Here is an 18556-nt window from a genome sequence, read left to right as displayed (position 1 = left end):
ACAGCGATAATTTCCGAAGATACAAACCCACGCGTTTCAAGAATAGCGAAATGGATGTCACTCGCAATCCTTTTAGAATACGCTCCCGTTTGCTAGACGGGCCCTCATGTGAGCAGCCAAATTGATTCAGAGTCGATTACATCTAAATCTTTCCGGTCCTCTTTCTTAGGAATGGCCCACCACCGCGATGAGAAAACCCCCATCGTATCTGATTTGCCATGGAGATCTCTACTCCTAGCTCATCGGCAAAGGTCCAGACCAAGCCCGGGGTTTTCTGGAATCCGCGACCAACGAGAACAATATCGAGTCCATCCGTCTCCAGCAATGAATTCGCTAGATGGCCACTGTCAATCATTCCCACAGTGCCGACTAGCAGCTTATGTGATCCCTCTCACAGTGAGGGGTTGGAACAGTTTCGGAATTGGCGATGCGTCAGATTGCGGATCGGCTGCTGTCCCTGCGGGGGGGATCTGGGCAGGAGTAAAGTAGCTTTAACCTCGAGGTCGGAAATCTCTCTAGTTGCCATGGTTAAATTTATTAGTATCTCAGTCGATTGTGAGTTGAGAGTTGAGAGAGGTACGACCTACCAAGTATGGATTCAGACCGCTCTTTATCTCGATGCATTTGGATGTTCCCCGGTATCGGACTGATTGATGATTTTGATGAGAGAGAGAGTCAACTCACCCCTATATTATATTATACATAGTACTCCGTAGGTATAGGTAGATGGATTTATTCATCTAAACAAGAGAAATAGAACTAGAACCTGTCAGAGGGTTCATCTCAATACTGCTCTTCTTCTTCTTCAGCTTTATCGTTGGACTCATCCGCCAAACCGCTTTCAGCTCCTTTAGTGGCCCCGAAATCCGCACTCTCCCGCCCACATCTTTTTTTTTCCTTGGGTGACTCAACACTAGTTATAACTTCCTCTCTAACTATTTCTTGTTGTTCATTCCCCTTCTACCATTCTCTCTCTCTCTCTCTCTCCCTCCCACGTTATCCTTCTTCACACACTCTGCCAAAATGAAAGGAAAGATCTGTGTCGCTTTCTCCGGTGGTCTTGACACCAGCATCATCTGTTAGCTGCCTTTCAATTCCCTCAATCCCACACGTGCTCTAGCTAATTCACCCGATCTAGTGAAATGGCTCATCGATGAGGGCTATGAGGTGGTGGCTTTCAGTAAGTCATCAATTGCATCCTATTTCTCCTTCTTTCAAATGCTAATCTCTTCATAGCTGCCGATGTTGGCCAGGAAGGTAATGCCATCGCCCTCTAAAACGTGATCCCCCCCACCGCTCCTGGCGCTCTAACAACCCCGCTATTTAGAGGATTTCGATGCGATCAAGGAGAAGGCCCTGAAGCTCGGTGCTGTCAAGGCTGAGGTTGTCGACCTGCGCCGTACGTATCCTTTGCTTCATCCCTGAATTACTTGGAGGAAACTCAATAACACCGTTTCTAGGGGAGTTCGTCGAGGAACTCTGCTTCCCCGCCATTGCTTGCAACGCCATCTACGAGAACGTTTACCTTCTCGGTACGTCGCACTTGGTTTATTGCTGTCTTCCGGCCTGGATAATGAATTGACACTGGTGATTAGGAACCTCTCTGGCTCGTCCAGTGATTGCCCGCGCTCAGATTGAGGTCGCCAAGGTGAGTGTCCCCCCCCCCCCCCCACCACGCCGGTGCCAGGAGATTGGAACATATTTAGCTCACGGTTTCGTCCCAATTAGCGCGAGGGTTGTTTCGCCGTTTCCCACGGTTGCACTGGCAAGGGTAATGACCAGGTCCGTTTCGAGCTCGCCTTCTATGCTCTTCAGCCCGATATCAAGGTCATTGCCCCTTGGCGTGACCCCGTCTTCTACGAGCGCTTCGCTGGCCGTGGCGATCTCCTTGCTTACGCTGAGGAGAAGGGCATTCCCGTCACTTCCACCAAGGCTAAGCCCTGGAGTATGGACGAGAACTTGGCTCACTGCTCTTATGAGGCTGGTATCCTGGAGGACCCCAATGTCACCCCTCCTGCCGACATGTGGAAGCTCACCAAGGACCCCCTCACCGCTCCCGACCAGCCTGAGGACTTCACTCTCTACTTCGAGAAGGGTCTTCCCGTCAAGCTTGAGTACACTGAGGGTGGAAAGGCTAAGACCGCCACTGACCCTGTTGACCTCTTCCTGACTGCCAACGCCATTGCCCGCCGCAACGGTGTCGGCCGTATCGATATTGTGAGAGCTCCCTTGACGCGAAACATAGAGGAGTAAAGTTGAACTAACCTCGCTCTAGGTCGAGAACCGCTTCATCGGTATCAAGTCTCGTGGCTGCTACGAGACCCCTGGTCTGACCTGTTTGCGCGCTGCCCACGTGTAAGTAAAAGTTAACCATGTTTCCCGACGCATTTCTAACCTAAACTGCAAATAGTGACCTTGAGGGTCTCGTGCTCGACCGTGAAGTTCGTGCTCTTCGTGATCAGTTCGTCACTGTCAACTACTCCAAGGTCAGTACCGGTCTCAACGTATGCCTCTGATAACTTACTCACTGTGTTACCTCCAGCTCCTGTACAACGGTCTCTACTTCTCCCCCGAGCGTGAGTTCCTCGAGCAGTCCATCGCTGCCTCCCAGAAGAGCGTCAACGGTCAGGTTCGCTGCCGTGCCTACAAGGGTAACATGATCATCCTCGGTCGTTCCTCCGAGACTGAGAAGCTGTATGATATGTCCGAGTCCAGCATGGATGAGATTGGTGACTTCTCTCCTGCCGAGACCACCGGCTTCATCAACGTTTCTGCTATCCGCCTGAAGAAGTACGGTCAGATGAAGCAGGCTGCTGGCGAGAGGTTGTAAGATGTGAATCGCTGGCTCGAGTAACGAATGTCCTTTTGAAAGCGCCTGGCTTGTGAGAGAAAACAAAAAAACTCTGGTGGTTTATGGATTTGTACGGCAAGTGTTTGGATATATAATGTGTTTTAACGTATAAAATGAGGGCCTATGATTCCCCGTTGCAAAGACATTTTCTTCTCTTTCCCAGTGTAGTGTAGAAATAAGCTTGGTGGTTTTTTTTAGCTGATTTTGTCTCCTCTTCGACGCCAACCCTTTAGGTAGTCAAGGCTCCAACGAATTAACCATCCTTCTCCTGTCCATTCTAAGCCAATCCAACATGCTCCGATGCTCAAATGAACGACGACGGGTCGGATGGAAGCCGCCAATCAACAGGTGCTGGACGGGGAGAAGATTCCACCCGTGTTCATTTAAAGGCACTTTGGCTTCTGCCTGATTGAGTCTTTCATGGACCTCTCGGCTACTCACAGACTGCCCTTGGTGCTCTTATTCGTCCCCAGGTTCACGGCTGCATTCGTGTGAGGATGCATTCTTCTAAAACCTACGAGTTTTGGACTTGAAACACACACAGTTTCAATCATCGATATGGTCTCGAAAATTTAAACGTTCAACTCGCAAAGATTGATCCTCTTCGGTATAGCCTCAAGATTTTAAACATTCAACTCGCAAAAGCTCATCATCCGTTTCCCACCCCAGTACTCGTTCATCATGAAGCGCATACCTTGGGGCACAATATATATCAGCATTGCTGCATATTCATTCTTCAAATCCAGCTTCTCAACTTTGCTTGCTCTTCTTGCCATCACGAACCTTCTGAGATTTCTCTACGGTGCTATTTTGTACCCCGATTATTTGAGCCCGATCAAGCACATTCCCTCCCCTCCCGTGAGTTTGGCCCGACCCCTCAGTCCTTCCTTGGGTTCTATTGATCTTGTTTCCGCTCATATTTGGCGCTATACAGATTCGATCGTGGATTACAGGTAATACGGGTACATTCTTCCTGCAAACGCCCTTTGAGCAACTAGGTGAGTGGGCCACGTCGGTCCCCAATAATGGCTTCCTCCGATACTATCTACTCGGGAATATGGAACGACTGTTAGTCACGACGCCCAAAGCGTTGAGCGAACTCCTCGTCCAGAATGCGTACGAGTTTCCAAAGACAGAATTAATGCGATTGGAGCTGGAGCGTGTGACAGGCAAGCATGGCGTGCTGCTGGTAGAAGGTCTCGAGCACAAGGTGAGAGCCTCCTTTTGCGTTCTTTATCGTTTGAAGGAATGTCTATTAATGCTTTCCGCTAGAAACAACGAAAAAACCTTCTGCCCGCGTTTTCTTACCGTCATATTAAGAACCTGTATCCGGTTTTCTGGTCCAAAAGCATCGAGATGGTGAAGGGCATGGAGAAAGATCTACGCGACCGTGGCAGTAGCGAGGATAATGTGATTGAAATTAGGCCCTGGGCAAGTCGGGCTACTTTGGATATCATCGGAATTGCCGGCATGGATCAAGACTTTGGGTCCTTGGCCGATCCCAAGAATGAGCTTGCCCGGCAGTACCATCGAGTGTTCCAGGAGCCACCGCTTTTTACTAAGATTCTTTTCGTGATTGGGTTTATCCTTGGAAATGTGAAGATTATCCAGCAACTGCCGCTGCAACGCAACCGAGATATCGAGGAAGGCTGCAACTATGTGAGGCGCGTGGCCGAGCGAATCATCATCGAAAAGAAGGAGAAGATGAAAACCAACAGGTCGTCGTTAAGTAATGAAACCGACATCGTCTCTGTAGCACTCAGCAGTGGCACCTTCACTGATGAAGAACTCGTCGACCAAATGATGACATTCCTCGCCGCAGGCCATGAAACTACCGCCGCTGCTTTACAGTGGGCAGTCTATGCGCTTTGCAAGCACCCAGACGTACAGACCCGTCTACGCGAAGAAGTCCGCGCCAATCTACCTTCCATCTCAGTGGAGAACCCAGAGTCTATCTCGGCCACCACACTAGACTCACTCCCATATCTCCACGCGGTTTGCAACGAAGTGCTTCGCTTCCATCCCTCTGTGCCTCTCACGTTCCGCATTTCCACGCACGACACCATCCTGGACGGCACACTAATTCCCAAGGGCACACAGCTGGTCATTTCCCCCGAGGTCATCAACCACCACAAAGATCTGTGGGGCGATGACGCAGACAAGTTCAACCCAGAGCGGTGGCTAGGTCCTGGTCGGGCTAACACCGGTGGCACAAGCAGCAACTATGCCTTCTTGACCTTCCTCCACGGGCCCCGAAGCTGTATCGGGCAGGGGTTCGCAAAGGCGGAATTGGCTAGTCTGCTTGCTACTACGGTTGGCCGATTCCATATGGAACTGAAAGACCCAGATGCTAAGCTAGAAGTCAAGCGGACCGCAACCATGTCTCCTCTTGATGGGGTACTTGCAAAACTAACCCCTTTGGAAGGGTGGTAATTATATATATTTCTATATATATGTAAATATCACCATTGGAGCGTCCAAGTAGGATATTTAGAATGATACAATCCCAACCATGCATTCATCTGGGTTAATTATCGGGTATTTACTTGTACGGAGTATAGATAGACCTTTTCTTTTGATCCCTGACAGGTTTCAAGGCGCATGTCTCGGTGAGTGATATACCCCGCGGCCTTGGGGGGGGGGGTACCCTCGGCCATCAACACGACTTGAAACAGGCCACGCAGTTATCAGAGGGTCTAAACAATCCTCACAACCCTAGTAATTCCATCCAAAAACAAACAAACTCACAAGAATGTCGCCTTCCCAGGAGAAGAGCCCCTTCGTTATCCACAACGACCAGTTCCGCGCAATCCTCGGGGAAGCGCCCACGCTGGAGCTTCTCGCCGAGAACTCAGCGTATCCCTTCGCCCACGAAGCAGGCATCTTTATTCCTTCCTCAAACACCCTCTTCATAACCAGCAACCTGCTCCAAAACGAAACAGGAACCCCCAAGATCCAAATCACCAAAGTCCACCTCGGCGACAGCCATGGCGCCAGCTCATCGCCACAGGTCAAATGCGAAGAAATCTCCAGCCCAATCCCCATGGCCAACGGCGGGGTCAACTACAAAGATGGCATCATCGTCTGCGCACAGGGGTCCATGGACACTCCGGGCGGTATCTACTACATGTCTCCTACGCCGCCTTACGCCACCTCCATCCTGACGAAAGACTTCCACGGCCGTCCCTTTAACTCGGTGAATGACGTCGTGGTCCACAGCGACGGGAGCATCTGGTTTACCGATCCCATCTACGGGTTTGAACAGGGGTATCGGCCGCGGCCACGGCTCCCGAGCCAGGTTTACCGGTTCAACCCCGCCACGGGGGATATCAGGGCCGTGGCGGATGGCTTTGGGAGACCGAATGGCATCTGCTTCTCGCCGGATGAGAAGACCGTGTACGTAACTGATACAGACTGGATTCATGGGGATGGGACTACCGATGACTCGCGGGTATCGTCTATGTATGTCTGGCTCTGTTCTTCTTCTTCTTCTTCTTCTTCTTCTTCTTCTCCTTGTCATTGAAGTTCTCTCCCCTGTAGGTGACTGCGTGAGTGAGTGCTTGCTGACGACAATGTAGCTACGCATTCGATGTAGCGTACTACCATGGGCAGCCATTCGTGACCAACCGTCGCTTATTCGCAATGGCTGATTCCGGAGTCCCAGACGGCATCAAGTGCGACCTGGCCGGGAACGTGTACAGTGGCTGTGGAGATGGAGTTCACGTTTGGTCTCCTGGCGGCGAACTGCTCGGGAGAATCTTGATCGAGGGTGGTGTAGCCAACTTTTGTTTCGGGGTCGATGGGGAGATGTTCCTTCTGAACGAGCATCGGCTGTGGAAGGTAAAACTGACAGGAGATGTCAAGGGGGCTCTTCTTGGGATTTAGTCGGCACGCACGCACACACACAATTTTACCTAAACACAGTGTTTTCACACAAGATGCTTCTGTTCTGGGAATTAGCTAGGAATGGGGGGAGGAGATACTTCAACTCATCTCCTAGCGGGTTGACTGACGGGCGGGCCACTTGAACACACTTACAAGAGACAAGAGATTCAGGCGATGGCATCATATAGTAGAATAACAACAGTTGATATTATATGTGAATTCTATATCCCCAGTCTACCGTCTACCGATATGGCTCTTTAAACACCATCACGTTCTCTATATCCGTGCCATCTACGCTCTCCTCGATCTAGGCACGAAACATCCCCCCCCCCCCCCCGCAATTAAAGTCAAACACGACGGTCCCCCGACGCAAACCAGAAGCATCATCCATCGCAGACCCACCATCGGCCTCGATTCCAATAATGCCACCTTGTCGTTCACCCGTCCTTCCCCATCTCCTACCTGCAGACCGCTCCAGTTCGCCCCCAGCCCCCGCGACAGCAGTAACAGCATCAGCAAGGGTTGTCATCCGCGGCGAAAACCGCGGCATCGCACACGCTGTGCGAGCGGCAGCTGTCCGAAGGAAGGAAGGAATCGCCGTTTCCTGTGCCCGAAACCGCGACGGCTCGTGTTCTCTTCCCATGGGAGCGTGGCTTCTCGCTAATAAGTGGCTGTTTGAGATCATAGGGCCGCCGGACGGATAGCGGTGAGTGATACATATCTGACCCGAGAGCCGGCGGCGACCCGGCCTTCTCCACGCCCTCTGAGATGTTCCTCGCATCGTTTTCTTCGTCCAGAACCACTCATCCGGTTTGAATTCCAGCCTCCATCCATTCCCGTGCCAGTGCTTCCACGGGAGCACCCGCAAGCTGCGAATGAATGCATGCTTCCGCCGGGTGCGGCGTCGTCAATGGGGTTCCCGTTCGCATCTTGGGGCCGGTGCGCGGAGAAGGACCGACCTCCTTCGCTAATTGGATGGGGTGGCGCGCACGTTGTTGATTCCGAGGACACCGGCGCCTCGCTTCATACTCGCGCGCTTGTTGGAAAAGAGTCGACATCGCTGGCGGATGTAACCATTACCGAGGCTTCCATTTCGATCGTCCCTGCGGAGGTGAACACGCTGCCCCGGCCGCAGTTGAATAGTGCATCGTCTTCCATGAGTGAACCGGCGTGTACGGCGGCATCGAGGGCGCTCGCGCCATGTGCAAGATGGCCCCTTGTGGAGCGGAGGTAGGAGAGGAGGGAGGGAGGCATGGTAGGCGGCGTAAAGGTCCGGTGGAAGGGTGGAGCGGTGGATGTTTCCAGCACCTCCATGAAGGATTAGGGCGGGCTTGAAGATCGGGTTCGACATTACTATTTTATCTAGATTTTTCTATATGATAGTAATTTATAAGTGCTTGTTGAAATTGTCGTTGTGAGCAGTGAGGGGAACGACAAACTCTCCGGCTCCTAGATTCAGTGTTATCGACAATCGCCCACACCATTCGGAAGATCAAGACATATTTGTCACAGGTGGAACCTGAATGTAGCATTAATCCTGGTATTTGCAATAGTAATGTACAAGAAATAAGAAAAGACAGCTCCGTGGTCGCCCACCAGGGATCTGTCTTCATCAGAGACTTTTTTCGCCTCCCGGACAAAAAAGCAAAATAAAGCAAAATAAAACAAGGATGCTCGGCTGTGCAATCCAAAGAAATCGCCAGTAAACCCCGTTTCTTAAATGGTTAAGAACGGGAATAGAAGCATGAATCGAAAAAGAACCTCTATACCATGCGTCCTGATAATATGACCGAGACCTAACACCGGAGAAGAGAGAGATGTAATATAATAGAGCAGCAAATTTATAGGCATACAGCTGGCAGTCGGAAAATCGTAGGTCTTTAGATGGGTAGGTGATGATTTGGTAATTTAGGCGACGGCCTTTTCTTGGGGAGCAGGAGGGAGCTGGCATCATGTCCAGTTAGTTGCGAGTACGAAAAAAAAAAAGCATCATGGACAGAATGACGAATTAAATCGGATAGCTCACCTCGAGTTTTGTGTTGTCCGCCATCATCCTTTGGAATCCAATACCAACACCCTCGATAACAGCAAGGAAAACGGCGCACATGATAGCGGAGTTCCTAGCAGCCTTGAAACCACCACGCACAGCCAAAGAGCCACCAGTGAAGAATCCAGCAATAACTAAGAAAAATCCAAGTTAGACCAAGTATTCCCAAGCAGAAAAGGGGGGCGGCGGGATGGGGGAACATACTGGCATTGTAAGGATCCTCCTTCTTTCGAATACCCTTGATCGCGCAGTCGAATGTCGAGAACAAACCACCCCATACACCGAAGTTACCACCGAGAACGGGCGCGCGGGCCTTGATGGCTGTGATGGCTCCTATCCGACGCTCTCCGTAGGGGCTGTTTCGGAATCCCTTTACACCGTGCCATACAGCACCACCAATTGCCTAAGTAACAAATATTTATCAGTTTCGCGTTCAAGGGGTTGATTACAGCTGAAGGTTAAAAACGTACACCCATGCAGAAAGCACCACCAAAGTCGCTCAGGGCAACCCAGGGGCAGGGATCTCTGGAGTGATCCATGACAAATGCGAATGTGATATAGGAGAGAAGGGTCGGTTGGTCGGTCGGATGAACGAAAGTGAACGAGTAGCTGTCGTCCTGCTTCAGCTACACGAAGCAAATGAAAGTGGCTCAAGTAATAGAGGTTTCCCTGGCGTATCCGGAGCAGTCACGGGCGAGGAACGAGGAACGAAGTCGACAATTGGAATGAATATGTCGACAAAGGTATAAGACTGCGAATGAAAGATGTAATTATTGCACAGCAGGAACGATGTTGGTGGAGGCGTGAGAGACTGGGGTTTGATGGAGAACTGGATGGCGAACATCATCCACTTTTGAAAGGCTTTTTTTTCGCCCCGAACGTGACCCGGTCCGGTCACGTGCTGATAGACGCCCGGGATTTCCCATCGACTCCAAACAAACTTTGCATGCCAATACGAGGTTGCCATCACAATTAACTAGCAGTGCCTCGGGATAAACAGGGATTCTATGCTGCCCTACCGGTACGGGTTCTACATATACGGAGTACAGAGTAAGTCTCCCCCGGATTTTAGTCCGGGAGATTCCAGATGAAATTCAACCCTCCCCCTTCGAACGCTGGAAATTGCCCTCCGCTACTAATTCCAAAGGGAGCCATCGATGGATCGAATGGGAGTGAAAGCCAATCGTCCGCACCAATATCGTTAAAAGACGGGATAAACCCCAGGTCGGGCACTGTTTGCGGGGCAGGGACTTCCATGGTTGGGGTATTGCCTTCGTCGTTATCGGTGTTCGGCAGCGGCACCATTGAAGATCTTGTAGTGGATCCGTAGCTATGATTATTTTTTAAGCTTTTCGACGATGCCAGCAGATTGCGCCGAAGGCGTGACACATGCATCTCCAAGAGGGCAGCGTAGCGAGTGCTCAGATGGATGTCGTCCAGTGCGTTACACTTCAGTGTCTGTATACTGCGTTCCAGGATCTCAAGGGATTCGCGAAGCTTTGCCTGGCGCGATCCGAGACTTAGAGCTTTCATCAGAAAAATCGAGGAACTGGTGATTCGAAGGAATATACGGACTGGGGAGAATTTCAACGCTCCCGCCTCGCCTAATTCGGTGACCTTTTGTAGGATTTGACAGCATCCATCAATGACTTCTTGGATATATTCATAATCAATTGGATCGACATTGGTAGCACGCGCTTCTTCAACGTTTGGATCGCTATCTGAAAAAACACGCTCGACAACTGCTTGCATTCCAATGGAGTGTGTATACGCTCTGACAAAGTGGTATTCAATGAAAAGGATGTCGTAAAAGGGTTTCTCAAGCACTAGGATCGCATTAGTGTGAGGCCTAAGCCAGGAGGTGACTGAAAATGCGCCCTGTGCATACCTTGAGATTGGAGGTGTTCTTCCTTCCATTTAACTAGGAGGGGGCGAAAATGGTCCAACAGGTCGATATACCGGCCACTGTGCAGCTGCTGCCTCGCAAACGTAACAGAAGGAAAGAACATATCGGTCACAGATTTCGCAAGCTTCGTGAGGTCCATCCATGAATCCATAAATGCTAACCATTCATCTCCGGATTGCTTCAAATTTCTGGCTGTCTGTCGGTTTAGAATAGTATGATTTAGGCTTTGTGGCATGAGGGAAACGCATCCTATTCGCCATGCCAGCTGATTGATATAGACATAAAGCAACCGCTGCACCCGCTGTCGGCGTAGCTTTATCTGATCTCCAGAGGTAAATCCTTCATATCCAGTAAGGCAGTTCCACTTCTCGTCGTCAACTTCAAAGATTCCCAACTCATGGGCTAAGGACAGAGCAGCCCCAAGCAACATCCATGACATTTGGTCAGACCTCCTAGCAGGCTCAATCATATCTTCTAGCCACCGATTTGAGGATAAATTATCGTCGTCTCTAGGCTCAAGAGGCTTCGATACTAGATCCGAATCCCATCCATCATTTTCTGGGGGGAAATGGAGAGACCTAGGATGCCATTCAGACATTAGTAAAAGGGCTTCTATCGTCCCAATACTTCGAAGCTTTGAGTTCAATGCTCTCTCCTGTCCAAACGTAAGCCGCATTACTAACTGCTGGCAATGTTGCCAAAGTCGATTGTGGATGAAGAAATTTCTTGACTCGCCACCGGGGCCAGGCAAGACATGATAGCGTGATGATAACATCAAGATTGTACAACACAAAGCAGGATCACAAGTGACAAGTTCTCGATGGTTCCGATGGTCTGCATAAAAGTTGGTTAATATCGGTGATAACGGAGACATGTTCTTGAAAAAGCTAGCATATTACACATCATTAGTGATATCATGTTCGTAGACAAGGGTATCAAAGGTGTCACACTTACAGGTCAATCAAAGTAACAGCTTCCCTCGAGGTAAACCAGCCCATCTTCACGAACCGACAAGCATTCCAGATACTGAGAACCTCCTTCGCTGCATAAGAAAGTTGCACTGGTCGCGATGCCTTTGCAAGAACTTCGGGAGAAACAACGGAGTGCATTTGGCCCAGAGAACTCTCATTGCTTCCATCGCAGATGATATTGTTTTGGGTGCTCCTCGGCCGCGACTCAGATCCATTCAATCCCGCCTCTTGGCTATGGGCAGCGGCCGCTTCGAAAAGGATATTAAGAGCATCGTTTCCACTAGATACCACGGTGCGCATCATCGAATTATCCAATGTAGAGGTCGACTGGTGGCGTGTTTGACGACCTTCTGAAGAATGCAATTGGTGCAACCCTGCGTTGCCTTCGTCGCGCTCCCCATAGTCATTTGCTGGCAGCGAATCGCGAACTTGTGATTGCTGGCCATCCTGACCGTTGTGTCTCGAGGTATTAGTCGACAGCCTCAGGCGTGTTCTCGGCGGGGAGGTGAAATCTTCCCGAGATTCTAAGGCACCAAATTTAGTACATATCCAAAAATACCGCTGGAGAGGACAACATACGTCTTTTTTTCTTCCGTTCCCAAGCCCTATTCTCACTAAACACACATTGCCTATGCTCTCTTCGACACTTCGCACAGGGGGGCCCTATTGGAGACCCATCCGGGAGCTCACCCAGATCGCATTTTGCCTTGCGTGCGCGACAGGGAATGCACGCCTTGTAGGTCCGCTGGTAAGTCCGATCTGACACGTTGCCACCGCGCGAAGACCTCCTAATTTCCATCGCTTGCGCTGGCCAAATCTACCAATAACATGACCCCCTTTGTTAGTATGGGAATGGAGTAACTACAACCCCCATCACAAAGCTGATTTCAGGTTGGATTCCGGTTTGTATTTTTTGTTGGTGTTGGCAATTCGACGGAAAGTTGAAAATAGCCGAAGGTATCCGAGGGATTGTCAAATATCCGAGACTACTCCGTACCAGGTAGTACGCATTGAGCTTTGGGGTCCTTTGCAAAGCTGGAATACAGGTTTTTTTTCAGAAATGTTGTAGAATCACGGGCGCACGTAAAAAAAGAATAAAAAGAAGAAAAGAAAGGAAAAGAAAGAAAAAGAAAAAATAGTCGGGTTAAAACAGGATTCAAGCGAGTCCAGACCTCGCCAGAACAAAAAAATTGACAAGGGTGGGATTCGAACCCACGCCAAATTAATGACGCGGAAACTTGTTAGAACAAGAAGAGGATCCGAGTTTGGAAACCTTAACCGCGCGCCTTAGACCGCTCGGCCACCTTGCCTGTTGATTGGTGGCTACTTCATCCGAAGTTTGGATTATACTAGGTACCTACCTATACCTAATGCTCTCCTCCCGGGTTGACCACCAATGAGGGGAAGCATTATCCATACCAACAGGTTTCTCACAGGCGCAGCAGCGACTCTAACAGACTGTTGGATTTTTTGATTTTTAACAAGTATATTCAGTCGATAACTTCTCCAGTGGCCACTCAGTCGTTATTCCCCTTTTCATTTAACCATCTCCCTCCATTCGTACCAGAATGCCACAGGTGTTCTCTCTGCCAATCCCAAATAACCGGAGAGCGACGCAGGTTTCGCCGTCGAGTGTGCATCTTTGCTGCACCATAAGAGAGCATGCCGTTTATCAGCCTACCAGAAGATATTCTGCTGCTTTTTATCAAATGCCTTGAGCGGGATACGCAGACTTTGGCCCCTCTTGCTACCTGCTGCAAGAAACTGAATCGTATTACAACGCCCATACTCTATGCACATGTTACGCTGGGATTGGATAAAGGAGATGAATCGCGCAAGGTATTTTATCGCACACTCTGTTGTCTTTCTGGAGATCTGGCCAGTCTTGTAGCTAAATCAGGATCAAGGTACGACGATTCATCAAGTCCGTGTTCACGAACCCTTTCCTGGCCCAATGCGTGCGATCACTCGAGCTCAATGCGCTCTACTGGATCTCGCATTACCTCCAATCTCTTCATCGCAAAGAGTTATTGCGAGCCCTGGGAAACAGCATAGCCTACCGCCCTGATAAACTTGACATCATGAAGCTCATCACCGTTGTTCAACGATTGCCACTTCCAGAGGATCACAAGCTCCGTTGGTGTATAGAGCTGCAGGAGCTAACTCCTAGCTTGGATTCTTTAATTGCTATTCTTTTTGTTTTTCTGCCTTCTATTCAACGCCTGGAGTCCAACTGGTCATCAGATGCAGTATTTATCTCGCACATATTGCCTACAACTAATAAAAAGGTAGTAGATTCGTCGCCCTCGCCCCATGTCCTTGCAAACTTGAGCCATCTGAAGGTCAATTCTGAATGCCCCTGTGGCAATTTCGCTGAAATTATTCCCTTCTTTCAGATGCCTTCGCTGAGCCATTTTTTTGGCAGCAATTGGGGCCCAATCAGAAGGGATGGCTGGGATGATGGAGTTGAGGATGAGGCTGATCCTCAGGGTTATGAGGGCGACGGGATGGTGCTGTCACCGATCATTCATCTCGAGCTTCGCCACTGCAGTGTTGATTTGTTCAGTCTGCAAACAATCTTGCGCCAATGCCGGTCGGTAAAAACATTCATCTTCCATCGCGACTGGGATCCCCGAATCCACATCAAATTCTCGGCATTGTCCATTGCCAAGGCACTTCTTCCGCTTTGGAACAAGTTGGAAAATATTCGCCTGTCCTTTGAGCCTGGTATCTACATCCACGATGAAGCAGAAATCAGTCCGCTAGATTTCTCACATTTCTCGGTACTAACAAAGCTTTATGTTTCTGCGGGTTACATTATACATGATCCACAGGACTTTGATCCCCATGAATTCTCAAAAGCTTCTGACCCAGGATCTGATGATGACAGTCTTAATTTTCCACTTCATACACGGCTTCCGCGGTCGCTAGAAGTGCTACGCATCATGGGATTTAGTACCCCAGAACAGGCGCAGTTTCTGATTGACGATTGCTGCCGGTTACTCCAGCATCATCATCAGTTCCCACGACTAAGCGAGCTATGCATCGAAGCGAGGTTCTACGACACCAATTCCAGATTCGACACTTCGGCTTTACAGAACGAGGCGCAGCGTGCGGGTGTCCTATTGCGTCGGCTCGACAACACCGAATTTCACCTAAATGACAAACAGTATATTCACACGCCTTCAGGATTTGACTGGGGGATGGACGGTGAATTTGAGTGGGGTATCAAATTATACGACTACGAAGTTGTGGAGCTAGCAGAAGAAGAAATTGTGACGGTAGACTGACGAAAGCAGCATATGATAAAGGAGAATCTAATTTTAAGGGTTTATGTGTGATGCTAAAACATGAGAGCAGCAATGCTCACAGCAGAATGATCTTACACGGCGATTTATGTCACTTTCTCAGCTGGCTGGAGGTCAATTGCCTGGTGACCCCCCACGGTGTAGTGCATCTCGGTCTCGATGCAACGGAGCTGAGCAAAATCAAATACTAATAGATTACGAAAGGGCCAGCCCTTTACTTTCAAGGAAACAAGTATCGACCCGGCTACCTTCCACCTTTCTAAATTATAGGACGAACAAACAGACGACTATAGTTAACTGACCTTCGATACTTAGTCAGCAAGTGTAGTGTGTCCTTTTAATTATCTTCCTTGGACATTCGGTCAGGTAATCTTCAAAGCAAGGCTGGTGACGCATACATTCGGTGTTCAAATCCACAAGCTATAGCACACACACACTTACGCTATTAGCCAGCAAGAAACCACCCAAGAGCCCAAAACACAGGTCCTTTGACAGTTTGCGGAACTAATTAATTTCTGAGTGACAGTGAGTTTGCCGAAACTAATAGAGAATAATATCAGATATTTTTCTCTCTAGAATACATAACTAACTCTAAGAAAACCATTAATGCGGCGGAATCCAAAGACGTCATGTTTTAACCTCGGAAAGGTGCGGGAATTTGCGCGCTCAGCCCCGGATATTGACCATGGCGGAATGGCATTCCATGAGGCACTTTTTGTTCTTTTTTTCTTTTTGGTTGAAAGCAAAGGAATAAATGTAAGAGAACCTAAGTAGGTGTATTCAATAATATCCCAAAATATTAGAGTCTTGTGCTGCAGATGACCATATTAACAACATCCGTGCTCCATAATATATACTCCACATCCCCAGGTTGCTATACCCCACGATTTATAACACCACCATCACAAGGCTTAAGATATCTATATCTAGCACCAACCCCGATACCAGAAATCAAATAACCAAAAAGGCGAAAAAGAAAAAGAAAAAAAATGGCCGACCACCCCCAAGTAACCCTATACACCTATTTCCGTTCCTCCTGCTCCGCCCGTCTACGCATTGCGCTCGCCCTGAAATCCATCCCGTACACCTCCGTCCCCATCAACCTCCTCAAAGACGAGCAAGGCTCCCCGCAAAACACATCCGTCAACCCCTCAGCCACCGTCCCCACCCTGATAATCCAACGAACCGTCCCCACTAACAACAACAACAACAACAACAACAACAACAACAACCCACACATCATCACAATCACCCAGTCCCGCGCGGCCCTGGAATACCTCGACGAAGCCACCGATCTCGCCCCCGCAACCGCCCCGAAGCTCCTCCCGCCAGCATCCAACCCGGAAGCCCGCGCCCTGGTGCGCACCCTCTGCGACATCATCGCGTGTGACGTGCAACCGGTCACGAACCTGCGGATCCTGAAGCGGGTTGCGCCGTTGGGCGTGGACCGCGCGGCGTGGTCGAAGGATTTGATCGAGGCCGGGTTCCGCGCGTACGAGGCGCTCGTGGTGCGTTCGGCGGGGGTCTTTAGCGTTGGCGATGGCATTACCATGGCGGATTTGTGCCTGGTTCCCGCGGTCTGGGGGGCGCAGCGTGCGGGGGTGGATCTGGGCCGGTTCCCTACGATCAAGAGGGTCGTGGAGAGGTTGGAGATGGAGGAGGCTGTGCGGAAGGGGCATTGGATGACGCAGGAGGATACTCCGGAGGAGTTCCAGGTTTAGAAAGTTCTTTCTTTCTTTCTTTCTTTCTTACAGGGATTCAAGGGTGGAGAGTGAGTTTTGTCTATTTCGTATTTCAGATTGAGATCATACCTACTTTAACTCATTATGGAATAAATACTATATCCCAAATATATATATATAAAGGAAACCAAGTTTAAAATTCAAGCTTTACAGCTGGCAGGATGGTCCCCACGCAGTCTCCGAATCCCACATAGTTTCCTTCCGTACCTGCCATTCCACGGAGAATGACAGTGTCCCCGTCCTCCAGGAACAAGCGCTCGGATCCATCAGCAAGCTTGATCGGGTTCTTCCCGTTCGTCTGCTCCAGCATACTGCCCTCGGTTTGAGAATCCTTGCCAGAGATGGTGCCGCTTCCCAGGAGGTCCCCGGTGTTCATGTTGCAGCCCGTGATGGTATGGTGAGCCAGCATCTGGGGGAAGGAGTAGAGGAGGTTCTTTGCATTGCTGTTCGAGATGATCGTGGGCTTACCGCCTGCGTTTGTGAGTTCGACCTGCAGGGGAATATCGTAGGCGTTGGCAACCCTCTTCTCGCGCAGATATGGCAGGAGAGACTCGCGGTTGCCGGGTTCCAGGCCCTCAGCTCGGAAAGGCTCAAGAGCATCGAGAAGGACAACCCAGGGGGTGATGGTTGTAGCAAAGTTCTTGGCGTTGAACGGTCCCAGGGGAACGTATTCCCAGGCCTGGATATCACGGGCCGACCAGTCGTTCATCAGAACAACACCAAAGATATGGTCTTCAGCCTGGTCAATGGAGACTGGCTTACCCAGGTCGTTGGGTATAGAGACAAACGCCGCAAGCTCCAGTTCAATATCTAGTCTCCTGCAGGGAGCGAAAGTGGGAACCTTAGGGTTTGCGGCAGGGTTGGCCAAAATCTGGCCGTTAGGGCGGTGGATGGGAGTGCCAGAAGCCACCACAGAGGAGGCACGGCTGTGATAAGCAACAGGCAGATGCTTGTAGTTGGGCTGCAGGGCATTTTCGGGCCCACGGAAAAGCACGCCCACGTTGAACGCATGGTTGAGACCGGCGTAGAAATCTGTGTAGTCGCCAATCTGCATGGGGACGTGGTTGGCCACATCGGAGAGAGGCACAAGGACTTCCTGCTTGAGGACTTCATTGTCCTTGAGAATCTCAGGAAAAGGCGTGTCCGCACAGAAAACTTTCTGAATGTATTCGCGAACTTGGCGATGCACTGGCCGACCGAGAGCTGCAAATGCGTTGAGAGTGGGCTGGCTGAAAACACTCAGATGAGACCCGATGGCGGGGAGCTGTGAGAAACCACCAGACGAAGCGAAGGCACTCAGGTTCAGTGCATAATCTCCGATAGCAACAGCAGCCACACGAGAAGTGGTCTTGGGCGATGAAATGATACCGAAGGGAATATTTGCCAGCGAAAAGGGGGAGTTCTTGGGGATCTGAAGCCAGGAAGCCATTGTATAGGCTGGATGAGAGAAGAAGATGGGAAACGGGGAGGAAAACTTCACAGATGGAAGAATGGAAGTTTCTACAGAGAGAAGAAGATGATGCCGGGGGAAAAAAAAAACCTGTTCCCCTCATCTCAAGAGACGATTCCATTGTTGGATATCGAGGGCAGACAGCGGAACCAAACCCGCACCCGCTTATTGCCGGCTGTTGGGAGCCTTTTTTCCAGCGCTTCGTCTCTCTTGCTTGCTTGCATCATATCTCCTAACCTAGGTATTGATGCAGATTCCGGCAATTCTTTTGACCTTGAAGCTCCTGGATTGTGCTTCGCTCCGCAGGTCCGAGTATATAGTCTAGTCTATGAGACTGATCGATAACAAGTAACAAGCGTGCTGACGGACCATACACTATTACAATAATCGCTCGAT

The 18556-nt window shown here is 50.0% G+C and overlaps 9 protein-coding genes and 1 non-coding gene across 10 annotated transcripts; 5 read left to right on the top strand and 5 right to left on the bottom strand.

The window, feature by feature from the left end:
• Positions 1 to 142: 142 nt before the first annotated feature.
• On the bottom strand, positions 143 to 526 carry P175DRAFT_0527866 (uncharacterized protein; the record flags this gene model as incomplete). Its single annotated transcript, XM_040899565.1, has 2 exons — positions 143 to 344; positions 396 to 526. The coding sequence occupies 2 exons, from the start codon at positions 524 to 526 to the stop codon at positions 143 to 145; spliced, it is 333 nt and encodes a 110-aa protein (XP_040755788.1).
• Positions 527 to 958: 432 nt separating this feature from the next.
• On the top strand, positions 959 to 3007 carry P175DRAFT_0497524 (argininosuccinate synthase). The gene is made up of 10 exons (XM_040896304.1): positions 959 to 1078; positions 1139 to 1180; positions 1237 to 1257; positions 1328 to 1399; positions 1461 to 1532; positions 1596 to 1648; positions 1729 to 2217; positions 2276 to 2355; positions 2411 to 2486; positions 2543 to 3007. Exons 1-10 carry the CDS (start codon positions 1024 to 1026, stop codon positions 2828 to 2830), a joined length of 1248 nt encoding a protein of 415 aa, XP_040755787.1. The 5' UTR covers positions 959 to 1023; the 3' UTR covers positions 2831 to 3007.
• Positions 3008 to 3281: 274 nt separating this feature from the next.
• P175DRAFT_0449854 (cytochrome P450) lies at positions 3282 to 5325 on the top strand. The gene is made up of 3 exons (XM_040894448.1): positions 3282 to 3709; positions 3786 to 4061; positions 4124 to 5325. The coding sequence occupies exons 1-3, from the start codon at positions 3533 to 3535 to the stop codon at positions 5282 to 5284; spliced, it is 1614 nt and encodes a 537-aa protein (XP_040755786.1). The 5' UTR covers positions 3282 to 3532; the 3' UTR covers positions 5285 to 5325.
• An 82-nt stretch (positions 5326 to 5407) lies between these two features.
• On the top strand, positions 5408 to 7073 carry P175DRAFT_0520319 (SMP-30/gluconolactonase/LRE family protein). The gene is made up of 2 exons (XM_040899147.1): positions 5408 to 6313; positions 6430 to 7073. The coding sequence occupies exons 1-2, from the start codon at positions 5604 to 5606 to the stop codon at positions 6734 to 6736; spliced, it is 1017 nt and encodes a 338-aa protein (XP_040755785.1). The 5' UTR covers positions 5408 to 5603; the 3' UTR covers positions 6737 to 7073.
• A 1571-nt stretch (positions 7074 to 8644) lies between these two features.
• On the bottom strand, positions 8645 to 9322 carry P175DRAFT_0506053 (protein transporter TIM17; the record flags this gene model as incomplete). Its single annotated transcript, XM_040898161.1, has 4 exons — positions 8645 to 8680; positions 8763 to 8917; positions 8988 to 9186; positions 9254 to 9322. 4 exons carry the CDS (start codon positions 9320 to 9322, stop codon positions 8645 to 8647), a joined length of 459 nt encoding a protein of 152 aa, XP_040755784.1.
• Positions 9323 to 9691: 369 nt separating this feature from the next.
• P175DRAFT_033768 (putative C6 transcription factor) lies at positions 9692 to 12552 on the bottom strand. The gene is made up of 4 exons (XM_040892872.1): positions 12240 to 12552; positions 11644 to 12184; positions 10672 to 11576; positions 9692 to 10609 (listed from the first exon to the last, which is right to left on the bottom strand). Exons 1-4 carry the CDS (start codon positions 12457 to 12459, stop codon positions 9852 to 9854), a joined length of 2424 nt encoding a protein of 807 aa, XP_040755783.1. The 5' UTR covers positions 12460 to 12552; the 3' UTR covers positions 9692 to 9851.
• A 299-nt stretch (positions 12553 to 12851) lies between these two features.
• On the bottom strand, positions 12852 to 12970 carry P175DRAFT_0t5. Its single transcript has one exon. It is a non-coding gene; the product is annotated as a tRNA-Leu (tRNA).
• Positions 12971 to 13322: 352 nt separating this feature from the next.
• Positions 13323 to 14950, top strand: P175DRAFT_0527861 (uncharacterized protein; the record flags this gene model as incomplete). The annotated part of the gene is made up of 2 exons (XM_040899564.1): positions 13323 to 13499; positions 13568 to 14950. 2 exons carry the CDS (start codon positions 13323 to 13325, stop codon positions 14948 to 14950), a joined length of 1560 nt encoding a protein of 519 aa, XP_040755782.1.
• An 820-nt stretch (positions 14951 to 15770) lies between these two features.
• maiA (maleylacetoacetate isomerase MaiA) lies at positions 15771 to 17000 on the top strand. Its single transcript, XM_040896303.1, has one exon. It carries the CDS (start codon positions 15958 to 15960, stop codon positions 16687 to 16689), a length of 732 nt encoding a protein of 243 aa, XP_040755781.1. The 5' UTR covers positions 15771 to 15957; the 3' UTR covers positions 16690 to 17000.
• Positions 16844 to 18139, bottom strand: fahA (fumarylacetoacetate hydrolase FahA; the record flags this gene model as incomplete). Its single annotated transcript, XM_040898160.1, has 1 exon — positions 16844 to 18139. The coding sequence occupies one exon, from the start codon at positions 18137 to 18139 to the stop codon at positions 16844 to 16846; it is 1296 nt and encodes a 431-aa protein (XP_040755780.1).
• Positions 18140 to 18556: the final 417 nt, after the last annotated feature.

The sequence above is a fragment of the Aspergillus ochraceoroseus genome, assembly GCF_002846915.1.
Source record: "Aspergillus ochraceoroseus IBT 24754 chromosome Unknown P175scaffold_1, whole genome shotgun sequence".
Lineage (NCBI taxonomy): Eukaryota > Fungi > Ascomycota > Eurotiomycetes > Eurotiales > Aspergillaceae > Aspergillus > Aspergillus ochraceoroseus.
The sequence above is the reverse complement of the archived record's forward strand: the minus strand, read 5'-3'. Positions and strand labels throughout refer to the sequence as shown.

Excerpts from the sequence above, each read along its gene's own strand:
- P175DRAFT_0520319 (XM_040899147.1), top strand. The coding sequence starts at position 5,604 with ATGTCGCCTTCCCAGGAGAAGAGCCCCTTCGTTATCCACAACGACCAG. Across the intron at positions 6,314-6,429 it reads GACTCGCGGGTATCGTCTAT|CTACGCATTCGATGTAGCGT; the intron begins GTATGTCTGGCT and ends ACGACAATGTAG.
- P175DRAFT_0497524 (XM_040896304.1), top strand. The coding sequence starts at position 1,024 with ATGAAAGGAAAGATCTGTGTCGCTTTCTCCGGTGGTCTTGACACCAGC. Across the intron at positions 1,181-1,236 it reads CTATGAGGTGGTGGCTTTCA|CTGCCGATGTTGGCCAGGAA; the intron begins GTAAGTCATCAA and ends ATCTCTTCATAG. Across the intron at positions 1,649-1,728 it reads CTCAGATTGAGGTCGCCAAG|CGCGAGGGTTGTTTCGCCGT; the intron begins GTGAGTGTCCCC and ends CGTCCCAATTAG.
- maiA (XM_040896303.1), top strand. The coding sequence starts at position 15,958 with ATGGCCGACCACCCCCAAGTAACCCTATACACCTATTTCCGTTCCTCC.
- P175DRAFT_0449854 (XM_040894448.1), top strand. The coding sequence starts at position 3,533 with ATGAAGCGCATACCTTGGGGCACAATATATATCAGCATTGCTGCATAT. Across the intron at positions 3,710-3,785 it reads AGCACATTCCCTCCCCTCCC|ATTCGATCGTGGATTACAGG; the intron begins GTGAGTTTGGCC and ends GGCGCTATACAG. Across the intron at positions 4,062-4,123 it reads TAGAAGGTCTCGAGCACAAG|AAACAACGAAAAAACCTTCT; the intron begins GTGAGAGCCTCC and ends GCTTTCCGCTAG.
- P175DRAFT_033768 (XM_040892872.1), bottom strand. The coding sequence starts at position 12,459 with ATGGAAATTAGGAGGTCTTCGCGCGGTGGCAACGTGTCAGATCGGACT. Across the intron at positions 12,185-12,239 it reads GGAACGGAAGAAAAAAAGAC|AATCTCGGGAAGATTTCACC; the intron begins GTATGTTGTCCT and ends TTGGTGCCTTAG. Across the intron at positions 11,577-11,643 it reads GCTGTTACTTTGATTGACCT|CTTTTTCAAGAACATGTCTC; the intron begins GTAAGTGTGACA and ends GTAATATGCTAG.